Source organism: Hemitrygon akajei, chromosome 14 (genome assembly GCF_048418815.1).
Source record: "Hemitrygon akajei chromosome 14, sHemAka1.3, whole genome shotgun sequence".
NCBI lineage: Eukaryota > Metazoa > Chordata > Chondrichthyes > Myliobatiformes > Dasyatidae > Hemitrygon > Hemitrygon akajei.
In genome coordinates, this window is record NC_133137.1 from 106,300,715 (window position 1) to 106,322,306 (window position 21,592).

General features: G+C 42.7%; 1 protein-coding gene across 3 annotated transcripts in view; it reads right to left on the reverse strand.

Annotated features, from left to right (window-relative positions):
- Positions 1-8,493: 8,493 nt before the first annotated feature.
- LOC140738889 (interferon regulatory factor 6-like) overlaps positions 8,494-21,592 on the reverse strand; it is a 55,938-nt gene continuing 42,839 nt past the window's right edge. For all 3 annotated transcript variants that reach the window (XM_073066884.1, XM_073066883.1, XM_073066885.1), the window contains 6 exons: positions 21,010-21,044; positions 20,781-20,820; positions 18,997-19,284; positions 14,973-15,365; positions 9,816-9,934; positions 8,494-9,315 (listed from right to left, as the gene is read on the reverse strand). In XM_073066884.1, coding sequence (XP_072922985.1) covers positions 9,115-9,315; positions 9,816-9,934; positions 14,973-15,365; positions 18,997-19,284; positions 20,781-20,820; positions 21,010-21,044 — 1,076 coding nt within the window. In that variant the 3' untranslated portion in view covers positions 8,494-9,114. The remainder of the gene's footprint in view (positions 9,316-9,815; positions 9,935-14,972; positions 15,366-18,996; positions 19,285-20,780; positions 20,821-21,009; positions 21,045-21,592) is intronic.

The following is a 21,592-nucleotide window of genomic DNA, read 5'->3' on the forward strand; positions in this document are numbered from 1 at the left end:
TGACATGTACATTGAAACATAGAGTGAAAAGCATTGTTTGTCTCAAAAGCATTGTGGGGATTGTGCTGGGCAGCTAGGATACCTTTAATTTACTAATTCTGACCTGACTCACCCAGAGGAAACCTATGCAATCCCAGGGAGAACTTACAAACTCCTTACAGGCAGCTGTGGTCTAACAGGAGGCGGCCATCACTTCCCAGGCTACAGGTTGACTCATTATAGAGCCTATTGGCCGAAGGTAAGAATGACCTCATATAGCGCTCTTTGGAGCAGTGCAGTTGTCTTAGTCTATTACTAAAAGTGCTCTCTGTTCAGTCAAGGTGGCACGCAGAGGATGAGAAACATTGTACAGAATGGCTAGGATTTTCCTTAGGGTCCTTTGTTCTACCACAGTCTCCAGTGTGTCCAGTTTGACTCCTATAACAGAGCCAGCCTATCTAATCAATTTATTGAGCCTCTTGGCATCACCCATGTTAATGCCATTGCTCCAGCACACCACCACATAGAAGATTGTACAGGTGACAACAGACTGGTAGAACATGTGAAGGAGAGGCCTTCATACTCCAAAGGACCTCAGTCTCCTCAGGAAGTAGAGGTGACTCTGGCCCTTCTTGTACATGGCTTCTGTGATGGTGCTCCACTCAAGTCTGTCATCCAGGTACACCCCCAGCTACTTGTTGGTCCTCACCACATCCATGTCCTCACCATCAGTAGTGACAGAGAGCAGTGCAGGCTTAGTCTTCCTAAAGTCCATCTCCATCTCCTTTGGGTTGAGCTGCAGATGATTCAGCTTGCACCATTTGACCAAATCCTCCACCAGGGCCCTGTATTCAACCTCCTATCCTCCATTAAAACACCCAGCTATTGCTGAGTCATCAGAGAATTTCTGCAGATGACATGACTCAGTGTTGTATCTAAAGTCTGAGGTATACAGGGTAAACAGGAAGGGAACTAATACAGTCTCTGTGGGACCCCAGTGCTGACACACAGCTTGGAAGCTGCACAAACTGGTCTGCCTGTCAGATAGTCCATTATCCAGGATCCAATGGAAATGCCAATCTGCATTGAATGGAGCTTTCCCCAGCAATGAGGCTGTGTGGTACTGAAGGCACTTGAGAAATCAGAAAACGTGATCCTCACTGTGTTGCCCTGCTTATCCAATGGGAGTAGGCTCTGTTCAGCAGGTTCCCTGGTGGGCCATTCACCTAGTAAGTGGACAGCTTTCAAAATGTTTGTGTTTGATCTCACTGTCTCCTAGAGTAATTCTTCCAGAGCGATGTTTTACAATCACGAAGCCTCTGTCTTGCATGTTGTCCCAGTGTTTTTCTGGCAGTTTACAGACACCTCCACAATGAGTCAAATACTTAGCCATAGAAAAGTACATCACAGAAACAGGCCCTTTGGCCCATCTAGTCTATGCTGAACCATGTAAGCAAGCTGCCTACTCCCATTGACCTGCACCAGGACCATAGCCATCCATGTACCTATCCAAACTTCTCTTAAACGTTGAAATCAAGCTTACATGTACCACATGTGCTGGCAGCTCATTCCATATTCTCACAACCTTCCGAATGAAAAAGGTTGACCTCAAGATCCCGTTATATTTACTTTTCACCTTTAACGAATGACCTCAGGTTGTAGTCCCACCCAACCTCAATGGAAAAAGCCAGCTTGCATTTACCCTATCTATACCCCTCATAATTTTGTATACCTCTATCCAATCTCCCTTTAAACTTCTATATTCCAAGGAAGTCATAGAAACAGAAAACCTACAGCACAATACAGGCCCTTCAGCCCACAATGCCAAATGTGTACTTTATAAATTACCTAGGGTTACCCATAGTCCTCTATTTTTCTAAGCTCCATGTACCTATCCAGGAGTCTCTTAAAAGATTCTATCATATCCACCTCCACCATCATTGCCGGCAGCCCATTCCACACACTCACCACTCTCTGGTAAAAAAAACTTACCTCTGACATTTCCTCTGTACCTATTTCCACCAAGTGGTTAAGGTGTTCGTCTAGTGATCTGAAGGTCGCTAGTTCAAGCCTAGGCTGAGGCTGCGTGTGTGTCCTTGATCAAGGCACTTAACCACACATTGCTCTGCGACGACACCGGTGCCAAGCTGTATGGGTCGTTATGCCCTTCCCTTGGACAACATTGGTGGTGTGGAGAGGGGAGACTTGCAGCTTGGGCAACTGCTGGTCTTCCATTGAAAGAAACCTTGTCCAGGATTGCGCCCTGGAAACTTTCCAAGGTGCAAATCCATGGTCTGTCGAGACTAACGGAGGCCTACAAAAAAAAACCTACTTCCAAGCACCTTAAAACTGTGCCCTCTCATGTTAGCCATTTCAGCCCTGGGAAAAAGCCAACGTCTATCCACACGATCAATGCCTCTCATCATCTTATACAACTCTATCAGGTCACCTCTCATCCTCTGTTGCTCCAAGCAGAAAAGGCCAAGTTTACTCAATCTATTCTCAATCCAGGCAACATCCTTGTAAATCTCCTCTGCACCCTTTCTATAGTTTACACATCCTAAAAAAAAATTTCGGGAGAGGGGACAGAGGACAAAACCCTTGCTCCAACTGGGGTGTACTTATTTTAAGAGATGAAAACTACATCATATAAGCCTGATATCAGCCATTTACAAAATCAGCTATTATGATAAAGAAAGCTTCTCACTGAAGAAAATTATTACTATGAGCAGGTGTCATGGTTTTTACAGCACTGTAGATGAGCCACTGAGATAAAGCACTAACTCTTCTCTCTGGAGAGACTCTGCTTGAGCTGCTGATAATATTAGTAGTTTATGGTTTTGTTCCAGATCAAGCAGATGCTGGGTAAATACTTGTTTTTAGCACTATTCAGTTTGGACAAGAGAGTAAATGGTATAAAACGAGTTTCCTTTAACGGTTTCCCTGCTTCATGTCCACCCCTAACTTACCATTAACACCATACAATAGTCTAGATAGGGAAGTGAAGCACCAACCATAGCGAAATGAAAATGATTTTTTTCAGCAAGAAGTACTTTTCAGTTCAACCCCCTAAAGAAAAAAAACAGTGCAAAAATATAGCATATGTTCTAAGTTAGTGACAATAGAAAGAGGAAGTTAAGGAATTCCCCTAGTACAACCAATGTGACTGAACTCACACTTTGATTGCAGCAGAAAGTGCACTACATCATTTTGTGATTGAGGGAAGGGAGATCCAAGCATGGGCTCACTCTCCGGTGAGTGCCATGTACTTTAGGGGAAAGTTAACTTCCAATGACCAATTTCACAATAGCTGGGCACATTCGGAACTCAGTCAATCAGAAACCCTGCAGATGCTGGAGATCCAGAGTAACACACACAAAATGCTGGAGGAACACTGCAGGTCAGGCAGCAGCTATGGAGAAAAATAAACAGTCAATGTTTCAGGCCAAGACCCTTCGTCAGGACTGGAAAGGAAAGGGGGAGGGGCTGAGGAAGGTGATACTTGAAGTGAGGTGAGGAGAAAGGGATTGGTAGGTGGGCAGGAGGGATGAAGTAAGAAGCTGGGAAGTCATAGATGGAAGAGGTAAAGGACTGAAAAAAGTGGAATCTGATACGACAGGACAGTGGACAATGGGAGAGGGGGAAGGAGGAGGGGCAGTCGAGGGAGGTGATGCCCAGATGAAGAGAAAAGAAGGGGTAAAAGGGGAGAGAGCTGGAAAAAGAGGGGTGGAGAAATTACTCGAGATAGAGAAATTGACACTTATGGCATCAGGTTGGAAGTTACCCAGGAAGAATATGAAGAGTTGGTCCTCCAACCTGAGAGTGACCTCAACATGACGACTGAGGAGGCCGTGGATGGGAATGGGAAGTCAAATGGCCACCAGGAAATCCCAGCGTTTGTGGTGGACAGAATGAAGGTGAATGATGTACTGAATATGGGGTGGTAGGTAAGGACTCTATTCCGGTTATGGCAGTGGGAAGTTGGGATGGGAGCAGATGTGTGGGAAATGGAAGAGATGTGGGTGAGGGCAGCCTCGTTAGTAGAGGAAGGGAATTGCCATTCTTTGAAGGAAGAGATCTCAGCTGCTCTTGAAGTAGTGGAGATCATTTCACTCACCCACAACCTATGGACTCACTTTCAAGGACTCTTCATCTCGTGTTCTCTATTTATTCTTTCTTTCTTTATTATTATTTTTTTCCTTTTTGTATTTGCATGGTTTGTTCTTTTGCACATTGTCTGTCTGTCCTGTTGAGTGTGGTCTTTCATAGATTCTATTGCGTTTCTTGTATTGACTGTAAGAAGAGGGACACCTCACGTCTTAATAAGCTGGTAAGGAAGGCGGGCTCTATCGTGGGCAAAGTACTGGAGAGTTTAACGTCGGTAGCTGAGCGAAGGGCGCTGAGTAGGCTACGGTCAATTATGGATAACTCTGAACATCCTCTACATAGCACCATCCAGAGACAGAGAAGCAGTTTCAGCGACAGGTTACTATCGATGCAATGCTCCTCAGACAGGATGAAGAGGTCAATACTCCCCAATGCCATTAGGCTTTACAATTCTACCGCCAGGACTTAAGAACTTTTTAAAAGCTATTATTAATGCTTTTTGAGATAGTGATTTAGATGTATATCATATTTTTTACTGAGTTAAGTATTGTATGTAATTAGTTTTGCTACAACAAGTGAATGGGACATTGGAAAAAAGTTGAATTTCCCCATGGGGATGAATAAAGTATCTATCTATCTATCTAAATGAATCTCAGGGCTGTACATGGTGACATTTATGTACTTTGACAATAAATTTACTTTAAATTTTGAAGTGAGTTTGAGGGCAAGTGGGAAACTCAGCCAAAATCTGAATGAATGGTACAGAGGATGATTGTGGGGAATATGCCAGGCATTGCTGCACAAAATACTATAAGCACATCCTATGGGAGAGGTTAGATGGACAATAATGATTCCTGCCCACCCGTGTAAAACTGCATGGAAAGAATAGGTTGCCAAGCAAGCTGCTGTAGAGTCCGTATGGTTAAACTCAACATAATTTATATTTCTACTGAAAGAATGAAAAAGAAATCATGGAAAGGCAAACTCCAAGAGGATTGGTGATTGAGGCAGGTCAATTTAAGAACTGGGATTTATAGAACCATTGACACTTTTGGCATATAAGGCTATTCAGCCCATGCTAGGGAAAACCAAACTGTTGTCGTATTCCACTTACCCGTTTTTGGTCCATGGTACCAGGGCAATGCTGGAGAAACTCAGCAGGTTAGACAGCATCTGCCTCGGTAGCTTCCAACCTGATGGCATTAACATAGATTTCTCAAACTTCCAGTAATTTTCCCCTCCTCCTTCTTCAATTCTCCATTCTAGCCTCTTACCTCTTCTCATCTGCTTATCACCTCCCCAGTGTACCTCCTCTTTTCCTTTCCCCATAGTCCACTTTCCTCTCCTATCAGATTCCCTCTTCTCCAGCCCTTCACTTTTTCCACCTATCATCTCCCAGCTTCTTACTTCATCACCACCTCCCCCATCCATCTAGCTTCACCTATCACCTTCTAGCTTGTACTTCCCCTTCACCCACTTTCTTATTCTGGCATCTTCACTCTTCCTTGCCAGTCTGGAGGAAGGATCTTGGCCCAAAACGTTGACTGTTTATTCCTCTCCATAGATGCTGCCTGACTTGCCGAGTTTCTCCAGCAGTTTGTATGTGTTGCTCTAGATTTCTAGCATCTTGTGTCCATCGTTCCAGGTACTCACCGCAGAGCCTGTTAAAATGCAGAAAAGCTATTTCCCTCAACTAGACTTTCAGGCAGTGAACTTTAACCACCTACAGCTGAAACAAATATTCAACTCCCTCCAAACCCCCTTTACGCTGAATTACCCACATATCAGCAGAGTGATGCCAAGAAAACAACCTCAGTGCTGAAAAAACAAACCAGCTGGTTGTGGATTACAGGAGGAATGGAGACAGGCTACCCCTATTGACATCAATGGGATACTGGTGGAGAGGTCTGTAGTTTCAAGTTCCTCTTGGACTGTACGTACCAGCTGTGTGGTGAAAAAAATCACAACAGTGTCTCTTTCACCTCAGACGGCTGAAGAAGTTTGGCATGAGTCCCTGAATCCTCAGGACTTTCTACAGGGGCACCATCATGAGCATCCTGACTGGCTGTGTCACTGCCTGGTACGGGGACCGTCCTACCCTCAATCACGGGGCACTGCAGAGGGTGGTGCGGACAGTGCTTCTGGGGATGTGAACTTCCCTCTGTTCAGGACATTTACAGCAGCAGGTGTGCAAAAAGGGCCCAGAGGGTCATCAGGGACTCCAGCCACCCAACCACAAACTGTTTCAGCTGTTCTGTCTGGCAAACAGTACCGCAGCATTAAGGCCAGGACCAGCAGGTTCCAGGACAGCTTCTTTCACCAGGCCATCGGATGTATCAATGTACATTGATCTGCTTCAAATCTGACTGCACAGACAAAACAATAATGTATATGATCTTAGTGTTTGGGCAATATCCTCCCTTATTGGTTGTACATTGTGACAGAGACACAGCATAAAGATTTTTACTCCCTCATGTTGTGAGACAGATGTAAGAAATTCTAATTCTAATTATCCAACTTATGTCCCAGGTTAACGTTCTCTCTCCTGAAGGGAAATGGTTTGCTTTATTCACCCTATCTAAGCATCCCTAAACTTTATAACTACAATTAAATTTCATTTCCACCTCCTTTGTTTTAAAGAATGTGAACTCTGTTCTAAAGAGCCATGGCAACATTCCTGGAAATCTCCTTTGAATCGTCCTTTCCGAAACATGCAGGTAGATCTATATGCACTCAATATAACTCAAGCTGTAGACTGACCTGTGTTTATCCACAGCCTTTATATTCACTGCTTGTCCATTATGATATCCCATGTACCATCATTGTGAGGTATAAATTCACATTATTGACATACACCAGAAGAAAAATTGAACTCCATAGAATCTTATGGCAAACAACCTGCCCATCACCAAGTCTTCAGTCAGAAGGATGGGTTAGTGATTGCATGTCAAAGCTGAAAGTTCATAATGCATTTGTACAGGAAGCTGGAGAGGTTACACTCGGAGTATTATTATCAGTTTTATATGAAAGACGATTTTGAACTGGAAAATGTGCAGAGATTTACAAGGATGCGCCGGGACATGAGGGACTGAGTTATTGGGAGCGGGTGGATTTTACTCCTCAATGCCAATGTAGAGATTGAGAGGTGAAGAAACGGAAGTGTATAAAATCATAAGGGGCATAAATAAGGTGAAAGCACTCAGTTTACCCCCACCCTCCAAGCCCTGCAGAGTTGGGGAATTAAGAACTAGATGAGTAGGTTGAAGATGAGAAGGGAAAGATTTAAGAGAAACTTGAGGGATGTTTTTATTTGAAAATACGAAGGGTGTTATCTATGCGCATTCAGCTGCCAGAAGATATTGAGGCAGATACAATAACAACTTTTCAAAGACAGCTGAACAAGGTACAAGGATAGGAAAGTTTTAGAAGGAGGTGGGCCAGACACTGGCAAATGAAGAGTTGGCTGAAAGGCCAATTTCCATGTTGGGCAAATCTGACTATTAGATAGGAACTTGAATCTTACAAATTTCATGATAGATGCCCCGATACTAAATCTGATTCTGATGAATATCAGAGTGGGCTTGAAGGACAGTATGGCCTGTTCCTGTTTACTCAATCTGACGCAGAGGCAGAGTGACCTATACCCTGTAATCCTTGTCCCAGTGTTATCTAGGAATGGGTTTGTGACCAGTATCTGTAGCCTAATGATACACTGAAACTAACACTACTGCATCACTGTGATATGGGGGAGGGCCAACCCTGGTCGATCTGTACTGTTGCCCCTATGTTATACAGGGCAGACCCAGCAAAAAGTGCCCAAGGCATGGTAGATTTGCTCCCATGAGAATCATATCCCAGTATTGATATTCTACCCAGAAGTACCCTATCCCACTGTTATGCCTCTCAATTACTGTACAACGACAGACCCACTATGGCAGGAAGTACTGTAGCATTAGGACAAGAACTGTTCGGATGGGAAAAAGCTTCTTTCCCCGGGCCGTGAGACTACTGAACTCACTGCCACCACCCAGGTCCCATCGCGTATGAAGCACCAGTAGTGTTATACTGTTTACTTTTTAACTTGGGTCATATATACACCTTATTATTTGTAGTAATGTTACTTTGTGTTACGTGTGTGGTTATATGTAGTATGGAGGAACGTTGTCTTGTTTGGCAGCATACACGTGTAGGGGTGAAGACAATAAACATGAACTTGACAAATGCCATGTTCAGAAAGTCTAAATCACTAACTTCAGTGTGAGAGTTTGACCCCTTTTCCTCATTTCTCACTCCACTGATAGCCAGTCAGCCATTAATATACACTATGCATGGATCCATCTGACAGAAAATTAACTTGAAGAGACTGTATATCTAACTGACAATTTCAGAAAGAAATACATAGAAAAATTAAACAAAAGACTTGTATTGCAGAAGCATTCCAATCAAAAGTGCATGGAGTAGGTATGCTAGAGGATATGCTGTCGTTAGTAGCTCTGGTTGCTTTCAAACATAATGGTAGCAATCAGCAAGAAGACTAATTACAAAAGGAGTGTCACGGTGTGTCCACTTTGTGCTCTGTGATATGAAACACACTCATCATACTCAAAGCTTACACATGGCTATTTGTACAGCATGAGATCTCACACTGCAACACAATTTTGGGCTTTGAAACTAGATACAGACACTTTCCTCTTAATAAAGAAAATGTTGCCGTTGTCTGTGAGCATTTGTTGTCCCCTCCACGGTGTTGCAATCTGACAGAAGTGGACTGAAGCAGCCCTTTGACTTTCAGAGAAGGTGGTAATGGAAAGGCAAATCCATGATGAGGAGTGAGTTCTCTTTCAAACTGTGCGTTCAGCCAGTTCCAACACTAGGTGTGTAATGTTCTGGTGGTTGCCTTAGTCTGTCTGCATTTAAACTCTTGAAACTTTCCTATTGAAAGATGTTAGCAGCAGGTTTAAATCCATGATCCAAGAAGCTTGGCAGTATTCTGGAGGGCTTGTTTCCTCTTCATGTGGATGTTCTGATTCACTGTGGGTTAGCAGGTTGCATTAGCCACTGCCCCTGGCCCTGCTGGGACTGCTGCAGCAACCGGTGGAGTTCCTTAAACTGAAATACCACATTGTCCTTAAGGTCTGGGTTGGAAATCTGGAGACGGATGCTCCCGCTATCAAATGACAGCTCTCCAGAAAACATCTCAAACATCATCCGTGCCACAACTGGAATCACCTGGTATCAGCCGTGAGGAAAGAAAGGAAAGGAAAAGATTAATTTATGTCACAGTCGTGCAAAAAAACCCCATGCAATGAAACATCTGTACAGAAGGAATTTCATGAATTGCATTTCTACAACTCTCATAATGAACAGGAGTTGGGGGAAGCACATAGGCTGTGATATTTCATGGGAAAAATTTAGATACAAGGATGCTTTCTTGGGAAAGTTTCGAGATACTTGGATCCTCTTAAGGCATTTATACATGCTTCAAGGTCCTCTCAGGTGAAGGATCCAGACAGTGAAACCTGCCACAGGTAAATTGGGAAGTGTAAATAGTTATTGTAATTTGCCCTATTGAGAACATCCAGACAATAGGTTTACTGCAGGAGACTACATCTAGGCATAACAACCTCTTGCAATTTCTAGATCTAACCAAACCTATCCTCCCCTCAGCATTTACAAGATACCCATCAGGAGAGGCTGAACATTTCTCCAACTCCAAATTAGCCCATTACCTGCACCATAATCAGCTTCTTTTCCTTGGGTTTTCCATCGGGCCACTCCTCACCAAAGCAGAGTTGGATCTCATACAGAGGGGCAACACTCACCTGCCCCTTCTGGTACATTATCAATTCTGTAAAATAGAAATAAAAATTCAAAATTAAAGCAATATACTGGTCACGTGAAAACTTGTGTCATGTACCATTCTTCCAGCAGAAGCTACTGTCACCCTGCTCCTCCACGTTTTATAATACCTCTCAAACCCACAGATACACCATCATCTTAAACAACCTGTTTGCAAGATAGGGATATGGTCCCTATCAAAAGCAGCTGGGCCATGGACCAATTACATTCTTCAACAATCAGAGCTATAGTATCCCTCAAAATCCTGAATTTAACAGTCAGCTCCCATTTCTTTTGGTTAATAGCTGGGGGCTATCATTGTCTTTGGTTCTTTTTTTCTTCTCCTCTTCCCTTGGGAAAGGTACAAGACAAAAGCTGAATCAGTCTTTCAGATACAGAGTTCAGAAGTCTTTGCATTTGCACCAGAGAGGAAGAATTCAAGAGCATCCACATGATTGTGGGATTGCTGATGATTGAGGAGAGGACTTTGAGATAGCTCTTCTTCTGGAGAGTTGTCCTAGGTTGCAGTTGATCACAACATCCAAATCTGATAGAGGCCACCTGTGTGGTAAAATGATCCACACTTGAACAATGATAAGACCATAAGACATAGGAGCAGAATTAGGCCATTTGGCCCATCGAGTGCTCTGCCATTCAATTATGGCTGATCTTTTTCTCCCTCCTCAGCCCCACTCCCCAGCCTTCTCCCCATAACCTTTGATGTTATGTCCAATCAAGTATCTATCAAGCTCTGCCTTAAATACACCCAATGACCTGGCCTTCACAGCTGTCTGTGGTAATAAATTTCACAAATTCAGCACCCTCTGGCTAAAGAAATGTTTCCACATCTCTGTTTTAAATGGACACGCCTCTATCCTAAGGCTGTGCTCGCTTGTCCTAGACTCCCCCACCATGGGAAACATCCTTTCCATATCTACTCTGTTTAGGCCTTTCAACAACCAAAAGGTTTCAATAAGATCCCCCCTCATCCTTCTAAATTCCAGAGACTACAGGCCCAGATGCATCAATCGTTACTTGTATGATAACCTTTTCATTCCTGGAAACATCCTTGTGAACCTCCTCTGATGCCAGCACACCTTTTCTTAGATGAGGGGCCCAAAACTGTTCACAATACTCAAGGAGAGGCCTCACCAGTGCCTTATAAAGCCTCAGCATCACATCTTTCTCTTATATTCTACAATACAGTTATTGTTCTGTATTGACTGATCTTACAAAGGGTATTGAAGTGAATGAATTTTTGGTGGTATTGTTCATAGAATGAATGCCAACTGTGGAAATAGGACGCTTGTGACGGTTACAGTTTGAGCAGATAGATGGGACAAGGTTTGAACCATTATCTGAACTAATCCAGATTGTGTGCTCAGCCTGCAATCTAATTTGGAGTGAAGGGTGCTAACTATTAAACAAAACTAATATTTTGTAGTAGAAAAAATTAGTTATAAATAAATATAACTTTGACATTAAAATTTTATCATAGTAGGTTACATGGTCAGCACAATGTTGTGGGCTGAAGGGCCTGTAATGTGCTGTAGATTTTCTATGTTCTAATTCTTGGAAGTGGAACAGGAGCCTGAAGACCAACATTCAATGATTCCAAAAGAACATATTCCAGAGCACTATCAGATTTCTGAACAGTTCATGAATAACAAAACCTTGTTATTATTTTATTTTTTCACTATTTATTTTTATTTATGATAATTTTATGCCTTTGCTTTGTATTGCTATACAAAACAAAAATAAATTTCATGTCCTGTAAATCAGAGACAATAGATCTGATTCTGTTTACTCGATTCTCCAGCTAACAGTTCTCGAGATTTCTGAGATCCTGTAATTCTAGTATCTTTGATGATTTTAATAATTCCATTGCTGTATGGACTTTGGCCTGAAGCTCTGATTCCAAATTTCTTTGCTTCTCTACCTCTCCGTTTATAAACTCACCTTAATCTTGGCTCTGTAATTAAAGTCTACAGTCTACCCGTGTGACTCAGACTCTGCCCTGAAGGAATGCATGAGATTTTAAGTGGAAGTTGTGATATGATTGTAGCTCTGATGAAACATTATTGATTTGAAGCTCTTTCTTTCCATTGATGCTGGGTACTTTATTTCAGGGTTCTAGCAGTATTTTTTGGATCCATGCAAACAAGATGTGTTGTACCTTTTGTTGCAATATGAAAGTAAATCTTCATATGCTCATTCAGCGGGACATAATCCATCCAGTGACACTATTCGAGAAATTCAGGCTAATCTTTAACATGTAGTCATCACTAAAACTAGATTCTGCTCATTATGAAATTGCTGTTTGTGGGGCTTTGTGCCACATTTCCAACACTACAGGAATGAACACACTCTAAAATAGTTATTTAACTGGCTGCAAAGACTTTTGGAATGACCCAATACTAGTAAATTTATTTTAATTTACCACCTGACGCAAAAACAGTTACTTTCCCCAAGCAACAAGGCTAATTAATACCTCTAACACAACTTTATTACTTCGTGTCAGGACAGGCTAGTGTCACTTTATGGATACACAATCAATCTATGTATATAAGCTATCTTATGTATTTATATTTCTTGTGTTTTGTATACTTATTGTGTCCTTTAACTCCCTCACATGCCCATCCTGACCCTTTTCTCCTGTCACTCATTTACACTCAGTGGCCACTTTATTAGGTACATCCAGACACCTGCTTGTTAATGCAAATATCCAATCAGCCAATCACGTGGCATCAACTCAACACATAAAAGCATGCAGCCATGGTCAAAAGGTTCAGTTGTTGCTCAGACCGAACATCAGAATGGGGAAGGTAATCCAGGCAGCATCCTGTTAAGTTGAAGTTTAGAAGAAATGGGAGGGGGATCTCATGGAAACATCCTGAATATTAAAAAGCCTAGGTAGATTGGGCATGGAGAGGATGTTTCCAATACTGGGAGGATCTAGGACCAGAGCACACAGTCTCAGAATTCAAGAACATTCCTTTAGAAGAGAAATGAGGAAGAAGGGGGTGAATTAATTGTCACAGAGTGCCATTGTGTATATTTAAAATGGAGGTTGATAGGTTCTCGATTAGTAAGGCCATCAAAGGTTATGGGTAGAAGGCAAGAGAATGGGGTTGACAGAGAAAATAAATCAGCCATGACCAAATGGCGAAGCAAACTCAATGGGCTGAATGGCCTGATTCTGCTCCTAGGCCTTATGATATGCAAATGTGATCTAAGTGACTTTGACCATGGAATCATAGTTGATGCCAGATGTTTTGATTTGAGTATCTCAGAATCTGCTGTATCTTTGGGATTTTCATGCACAGCAGTCTCTAGAGTTTACAAATAATGGTGCGAAAAAACAAAACATATGCAGTGCGTGGCGATTTTGTGGTGGAAAACACCTTGCTGATTGGAGAGATCATAGGGGATAGCCAGACTGGTTCAAGCTGACAGGAAGGTGACAGTAACTCAAATAACTGCTTGTTACAACAGTGGTGCGCAGAGCATCTCTGAATGCACAACATGTTGAACCTTGGAGTGGATGGGCCACAGAAGCAGAAGACCATGAACGTACACTCAGTGGCCACTTCGTTAAATGTAATTTGCAGTAGACAACTGATTAACTGGTACATTTTTATGTGTTATGGGAGGAGACATGCATGTACCCTGGAAGCCCAAGCAGTCATGGAGAGAACTCCATACAGACAACTGAATTGAGCCAGAGTCTTCAGAGCTGAAGGAGTTCAAAGCACATAATTCTCTGTAAATTCTGCTGTCTCCAACTGGATCCCACCACCAAGCACATCTTTCCTGCTCCCTCCCCCCCCCCACCCCCAGCTGTATGCTTTCCACAGGGATCACTGCCTATGTGTCTCTCTTGTCCATTCATCCCTCCTGGTACTTCTCCTTGCCAGGGGAACAAGTGCCACACCTGCCCCTACACCTCCTCCGTCACTACCATTCAGGGCCCCAAACAGTCCTTCCAGGTGAGGCGACACTTCACCTGTTGGGGTCTGGTGCTCCCTGAGTATTGATGAGACCCAACGTAGATTGGGAGACCGTTTTGCTGCGCACCTACACTGCACAGAAAAGTAGGATTTCCCGGTGACCATCCACTTCAATTCTACTTCCCATTCCCATTCCCATTCCCATTCCCATTCCCATTCCCATTCCAGTCCCATTCATGTCAGTCCAGGGCCTCCCACAATGAGACCACACACTGGTTGGAGGAGAAACACCTCATATTCCGTCTGGGTAGCCTGCAACCTAACGGAATGAACATCAATTTCTCAAACTTCCAGTAATTGGTTCCACCTCTTCCTCTTCACCACTCCCCATTTCTGTTTCCCTCTAACACCTTCTCTCCTTCCCTACCTATCACCTCCCTCTGGTGCTCCTCCCTCTACCCTTTCTTCCATGGTCTTCTTTCCTCTCCTATCAGATTCCCCCTTCTCTATCCCTTATTTCTTTCACCTATCACCTCCCTCCCCCTTTCTCAGTTTCACCTATCACCTACTGCCCTGTACTTCTTCCTCCCCTCCCTACACTTTCTTACTCTGTCTCCTTCCCCTTTCCTTTCTAGTTGGGTCTCAACCTGAAACGTCGACTGTACTTTTTCCGTAGATGCTGCCTGGCCTGCTGAGTTCCTCCAGCATTTTGTGTGTGTTACAGGGTGCTGGACTGCTGTGAAACAAGCAGGACTTACTGATCCAGGTTCAAGTTTGATTATCATTCAGCCGAACATTAATATAACCAAACAAAACGAGGTTCATCTGGGGCCAAGGTGCAACACACATCACCAACAGCACAATGCACAATGCACAAATAGCATGTTTGGTTACGATTTCAGAAAAAAACAGTCACAAAGGAAAAAAAAATAATATAGCCCAAGTCTCTGAATGGCATTTGCAAATATTCAAAGTTTGTTGGCAGAATGAAGTACGACCACCTGAGATAATGGAGGTGAATTGTTCCATCCACACTTGCAGCACAAGCAACTGAATAAGTTGGACATTAAATATAACATTTAAATGTGGTCAACTCACCACTAAGAAAGTTCTCCAAACTGAAAAGCTTGATCTTCTTCTCTCTCTCAATGGGGTTAGGTCCTGATGCTCCATTAGCACATGGTCCTGACCAGTACACTTTACACTGGCATAGACGAATGGCATAGATATCTTGTCCATGGATCTCCAGGATCAGACCCCGGTCCATGACATCCAACAGGTGGTTAGTGTAATATCGCTGCTTCTCATGAGACAACTGGTCTGTGCCAGGGAAACGGACCTGCTCTAGGGTAACGGGTCCAAAGAGCTCCACTTGGTCTGGGATAGGGCCTAGGTCACCGTAGTACAGGCGGCAGCCATGAGGATTGCTGACAGTGATCAATGATCCCATCTGTTTCCCTCGGTACTGGAATTTCACATCCAGGTCCGTCACTGTGTCAAAGGATGAGATAGAAGTAGTTAGACCACTGAGAGATTTCCGTGAACAGACTGGGTCTTCACACAATACCTTAATGCTGGAGGCATTACAGAAACTGCAAAGAAAAATCAATAAAAACAAAACAGAGAGGTGATATCTGTCAGGAAAGTGAAGGCTAAGGTGACTTGAAAGAAGCTCCTAGAATTAGGAATGTTTTATAGGGTTAATGTGGAGATTTTCATTCAAAAGAGAGCAGCACCAAAATGATCAACGGTTAAAATTTACATGAATTATTCTGTCGTTTCATTTCCTACGGATACGGACATCCATTCTGAGCAGGTACTCGGTGCAATCCCACTTACATCTATTCTCCGTCACGTGCCCATCAGCTCCCCCAAGTAGCAGACTGCTCATCGCAATCCTCACTGATCTGATTTGAAGAAAATGATATATTCCACTGTAGGTTTTGACATACATGTGATAAATAAAGCTCACCTTTAAATTATTCCACCTCTGACCAACACTAGAGTTGCCAATTAACCTACCAACATACCTTTAAATAGGAACGCACAAGGAAAACTCATGTGGTCAAGGGGAGGGAAGGACATGCAAACTCCACACAGTCCACATCCGAAATCAGAGTGGAACTTGGAGCAGCAGAGTTATGCACCAGAAACATGACCTCTTTCGACAAGTGGCATGGTTGAATCAAAGGGGTAACTTGATATTCAAGAGAGAGAGAAAAGGCTTGAAGGACAAATCAGATCTAATTCAATGAAGGGATGGAAGGAGGATAAATGCCGCTGTGGCTTGTTTCTGTGTTTTAGAGCTCAGCTGAGAAGAAACATCACCAAGGCTAGTGGGAGCCAATCAGCTCTGGGTTGGAAAGTGGCAGATTCATCCTATATTCGAGAAACTTGAGTACACATCCTAGTTGATAATCCCAGCATGGCCACTTTTATTTAAGACATTACTCTCATGGGTGGGCTAACAGATTCCATTAACTTATTTGAAACAGGAGCAGGGGAGCTCTCTATAATGTTCCAGTGAATATTTGTCCTTTAAACAACATCACTAAAGTAATGACAGAGACTTCAACTTGAGGAGTTCACCCTGCTCCTTTTTCCAGATACGCTGCCTGACCTGTTTAGTGTTTCCAACATTTTCTATTTTAATAAATGCTACAATAAAGCATTAGTTAGCCGTTATCTGCCATCAGTTAGCTGACACTATGTATGTGAATCTTAGTAAGACACTGGACAAGGTTCCCATGGTAGTCTTATTCAGAAAATCAGAAGGCGTGGGATCCAGGGAAATGTGACTGTGTAGATTTAGAATGGGCTTGCTCACAGAAGGCAGAAGGTCTTAGTAGATGGAGTGTATTCTGCCTGGATGCCAGTAACTAGTGATGATCTGCAGGGATCTGTTCTGGGATGTGACTCCCATACTCTGTAACTTTTATAAATGACTTGGATGAGGGGTGGAAGGGTGGATTAGTAAATTTGCAGATTACACAAAGGTTGGTGATGTTTTGGAAAGTGTAGAAGACTGTTGTAGCTTACAATGGCACATTGATAGGATGCAGAATTGGGATGAGAAATGGCAGATGGAGTTCAATTTGGAAGGTCAAACACAAAGGCAGAATTCAAGCTTAATCACAAATTCTGAACAGTGTAGAAGAGCAGGGGGATCTTGAGGAGCATATCCATAGATCCCTCAAAGTTGAAGCGCAAGTTGAAAGGGTGGTTAAAAAGGCGTTGGTCTTCATTAGTCAGGGGATTGAGCTCAAGAGTCGTGAAGTAATGTTGCAGCTACATAAAACTCTGGGGACAGCACAGCTGGATTGTGCAAAGGAGATTTACTAGGATCCTGCCTGCATTAGAGAGCAGGTCTTATGTGGATAGGTTGAACGAACTAGACCGTTTCTCTTTGCAGAGAAGGAGGACACAAGCTGACTTGATAGAGGTGTACAAGATGATTAGAAGCATAGACAAGAGTCGGCCAGAGACCTTTTTCCAGAGCAGAAATGGTTAATACCATGGGCATAACTTTAACGTGTTTGCAGGAAATTATAGGGGAGATATTAAAGGTGGCTTTTCCTCCCAGGGAGTGGTAGGTGTGTGGAACGTGCTGCCGGGTAGTGGTAGAAGGAGATTCATTAGGGACATCTAAGAGACATCATGTGGGAGGAAAGGGTTAGATTGATTTCGAGGAGGTTAAAGGGTTGGAACAACATTGTGGGCTGAAGAGCCTGTGCTGTGCTGTACTGTTCAATGACACACTTCCTGTCCTACAACATGGAATACACTTCAGAATGTGAGCAGTTACATCAGCCTTTAGCTCATGATGAGATGATACAAGGTATCTAAGTAAAGAGAGAGCCATGAAAAAGGACTCCATTCTACTGGCAGGGTCCACGTGCCGGCCTTTAGTCAGGATGAAGCTCAATTACATGGCAAACTAACTGTTAACAGCTGTTAAAAAGCTCTGGAAATGTAATAATGTTCATCACAAAATTACACAAAGTTTAAAGCACAGATGTGATTCAAATAACCTGTTTGAACCTTTATACTTCAAATGCTCTATTTAATATTCTCCTCTCAATCAATTCCATTTTCTTCAGTAGAGCTATCTCTGTAAAGGTGACAGTTTAACACCTGTACATTGCTAGCATCCAGGTCAAAGTTCTAATCTTGCATGTTTTAAAAGAGGAGAGGATCAATTAATAATAGTAGTAACTTTATTTATCAAGCACTTTTCTTGCAGATAATGTGGTTCAAAGTGCTTTACAAAGGGACAAAAGAACAAACATGAAAGTAAAACAAAAACAAAAATAAAAGCAATGGGCTGGCATTTAAACGTGTCGTCTGAGTCTGCATCCCTTACTGTTTCAGGTATTGAATTCCACAGCTCAGGCGTGTAGTTCAAAAAAGCTGATCTGCTAATTATCTTTAAAGAAAGATAGTTTAAGTTTATGAGACTGGCGGAAGAAGACCTGGATTGTAAAATGAAAACAACTCTGTGATGTACTCTGGTCCTAGACAAATAAGAGCTTTAAAAAAAAGTGAGAGAATTTTAAAATCAATTCTAAAAGGTACAGGAAGCCATTGTAGAGCAAGTGATATGTTCGCTCATCCTGGTTTTGGTTAAAGCGGCGTTCTGAATGAGGTGAAGTTGATCAATAGATTGGCAGTGAGGAGTGCATTGCAGTGATCTAGTCTAATCGATATAAAGTATCATTACGTGACAGAAGCGGATGTCCCTTTGTAATATTTCTTTAGTGTAGAAATGCTGCTCTGCTCACTTTCTTAATGTGGGATGTAAAATTCAGACATGAATCTAGGATAAGACCCAGGCTTGTTACTTCTGATTTTACAAAGGGGGCCAGGTTCCCAAGTTAATCAAGAAGTTTAGCTCTTTTGGCTTTGGGACCAACCAAAAGAATTTCAGTTTTATCTTCATTTAAATATAGGATATTACAGCTTATTCTTTTGTTCTTTGAAGCCATACCAGAAGACGGAGAGGATAGGATTCCTTTGTAAGTATTGTCTCTCCTACCCTCGAGACACACAGAAGGAAATTTCTGTGAATGGTTTTATAGCCCAGATTGTGAGAGGAACCCAATGAGAAGAAACAGTGACTTACATGGCAGAGAGTTGATAAACATTTCAGAAGTGATCAGTGATGGGAACTGATCCACTTGCTGCAATGGGAGTGGATGAATTGACCCTTGAGCTGCTGGAGGGATATTTGGCTGAACAAGCCCATGAACAAGGTTTGGCTGTGTGAGTTCACTCTGATCGAGGTTTGCGTGGGAGAGGTCCCCTTGTGGGAGCGTTGGGTGAACAAGTCCTCCATTCACACAGGAATCTGACGCTGCAACCTCCTGTTTCGGCCAGGTCTGGGTTGGATACGGTGGTAGGCTGGCATTATCTGGTATGAGGAAGACAGAAAAAGAAAATTGAAAATACAGTTCTTCATACCCTGGACAGCATTCTAACTGGTATGGAGGGGCCACTGCACAGGACCAGGAAAAGCTACAGAAAGCTGTAAACTCCATCGGGACCACTAGCCTCCATCATCATCCAGAAAACCTTCAAAAGGCGATGATTCGAGAAGGTGACATCCATCATTAAGGATCCCCATCGATCATGACATGCCAGGCAAGGAGATTCTTTCATGTGACAGTGTGGATGGATCTTTACTGCTTATCTAACCTACACCACAGTGGACCTGGGAGATGGGGCACTGAAGAGGGGGTTTTATTCCAGATTGATCTGATTCAGAGCATCTGGTGGAGAAGCAGAACAGGACGGCAGTGTGGCAGTCAGCGTGTTGCAACTTTACTTCGGCAGGTATCCAGCCTCACTCTTGATCTTGGCAGGTTTGCACATCTCTGTGTGACCTTGTGCTTTTCTGCTGAAGACTCTGGCTTCCGCCCATTTATGAGAAATGTGCTGGCAGGTAAACAGTAACTGGAAATGACCCAAAATGGCAAAAGAATCAAAGTGGAATTGATGGGTGCACGAGAAGGTAAAGGCTGCTGGAAAATAGGGAACAATTGCCACATTTTATGTTGTAATAGTTTCTCCATATTTAACCCACATCACACTGGACCTGAGTGTTTCATGAGGTAACCCGGAGGAAGCTTTAGAATCTAATTCAGACTGCATCTGATGGAGAAGCATTTGGTGGGGCAATGTGGATGGGATGAGAGGGAATAATAAATCAGCTGTGATTGAATGCTAGAGTAGAGGTGATGGGCCAAATGGCCTCATTTTGCTCCTATATCTCATGGAGTTTTGCTCTATGTGGTGCGAGACTTGGGAACATTTGATAATGCCAGTAATCACATATGAGGGGTGATTGATAAGTTTGTGGCCTAAGGTAGAAGGAGTCAATTTTAGAAAGCCTAGCACATTTATTTTTCCTACATTTACACACTTAGTCCAGCGGTCGTGGAGCATACGGATCCCTTCTTTGTAGAAGTCGGCATCTTGGACCTCCAGAAGTGGTCCACAGCAGGGGTGATTGATAAGTTCGTGGCCTAAGGTAGAAGGAGGTGAGTTATCAACTTCAAACTTTCTGCATTTTCACTCAAAGAGTTGAACTGCACATCTATGTAACAAGAGCTGTATCACTCATCTCCTTCTACCTTCGGCCACAAACTTAACAATCACCCTGCTGTGGACCACCTGGAGGTCCAAGATGCTCTCATTCCATGCACTTGTAGTTCAACTCTTTGAGTGAAAATGCAGAAAGTTTGAAGTTAATAACTCATTTCCTTCTACCTTAGGCCACAAACTTATCTATCACCCCTCACAGACGTTAGTAAGTCAATTCTTCATTAACCACTCAGCATCTCAATATGACAAATCATGCCCTTGTCTACAACTAGGAAAAAAACTATAAATGCCACTCATTCTCACCTTCCAAGGTCATTGATGGGAACAAAGTTTGGAGTTGACGCTGTAAGGAAAAAGAGAACAAAATCTGTTAGTCAGACGAAGATATAAACCTTTTGAGTATTTCCAGCATATTCTGTTCTTATTTCAGATTTCTATCATCCACTGTCTCTTTTTGTTGGGACAGGATCTGGCCAATTGCTATCACTCATGTATTAATGACACTGAATCTTACAGTAGCAGTTGTACATACCTCATCCTCGTCGTCCCACTCATAGTCATTGGCCTCTGAGGGGAAAGAGAAAACACACAAGATGATGGTTAAAAGAATGTTACATTCCATACTGGATCCTGGAAGCAATCCAAATTCAACCGGAGGGTTGAAACCAGAATCATTAGTGGACGTCTGTTTAGCTGTGTGGTTCCAACAAATTCAGTTCATGTTTCCTTTCTATAAGGAATATGGTAGTTGGATACAGGTTCAGTGAAAATGAAAGTGCAATAGTTAGCAGACAAAACAGTGGTTTTCTCTTTTCAAATCATTGCATGAGCTGATCTACGTCTACAGGAAGTCCAATGATGATTACGGAGCAACAGATACAAACTCAGAGGTACTATTTTTTCGGAAAGAAATTGAATAAGTTCAAATTCAAGTTTAATTATTATTCAACCATGCATGAATACAGCCAAACAAAACAGCATTCCTCTGGGTCAAGGTGCAAAACACGGTGTCAACAGTCATATATAACAAGGCACGTATAAGACAGCAGCGAACATACGGTCACACGAAAATATTTCTACAGCCCAAGTCTCTAAGTGACATGTCCTGTAAATTG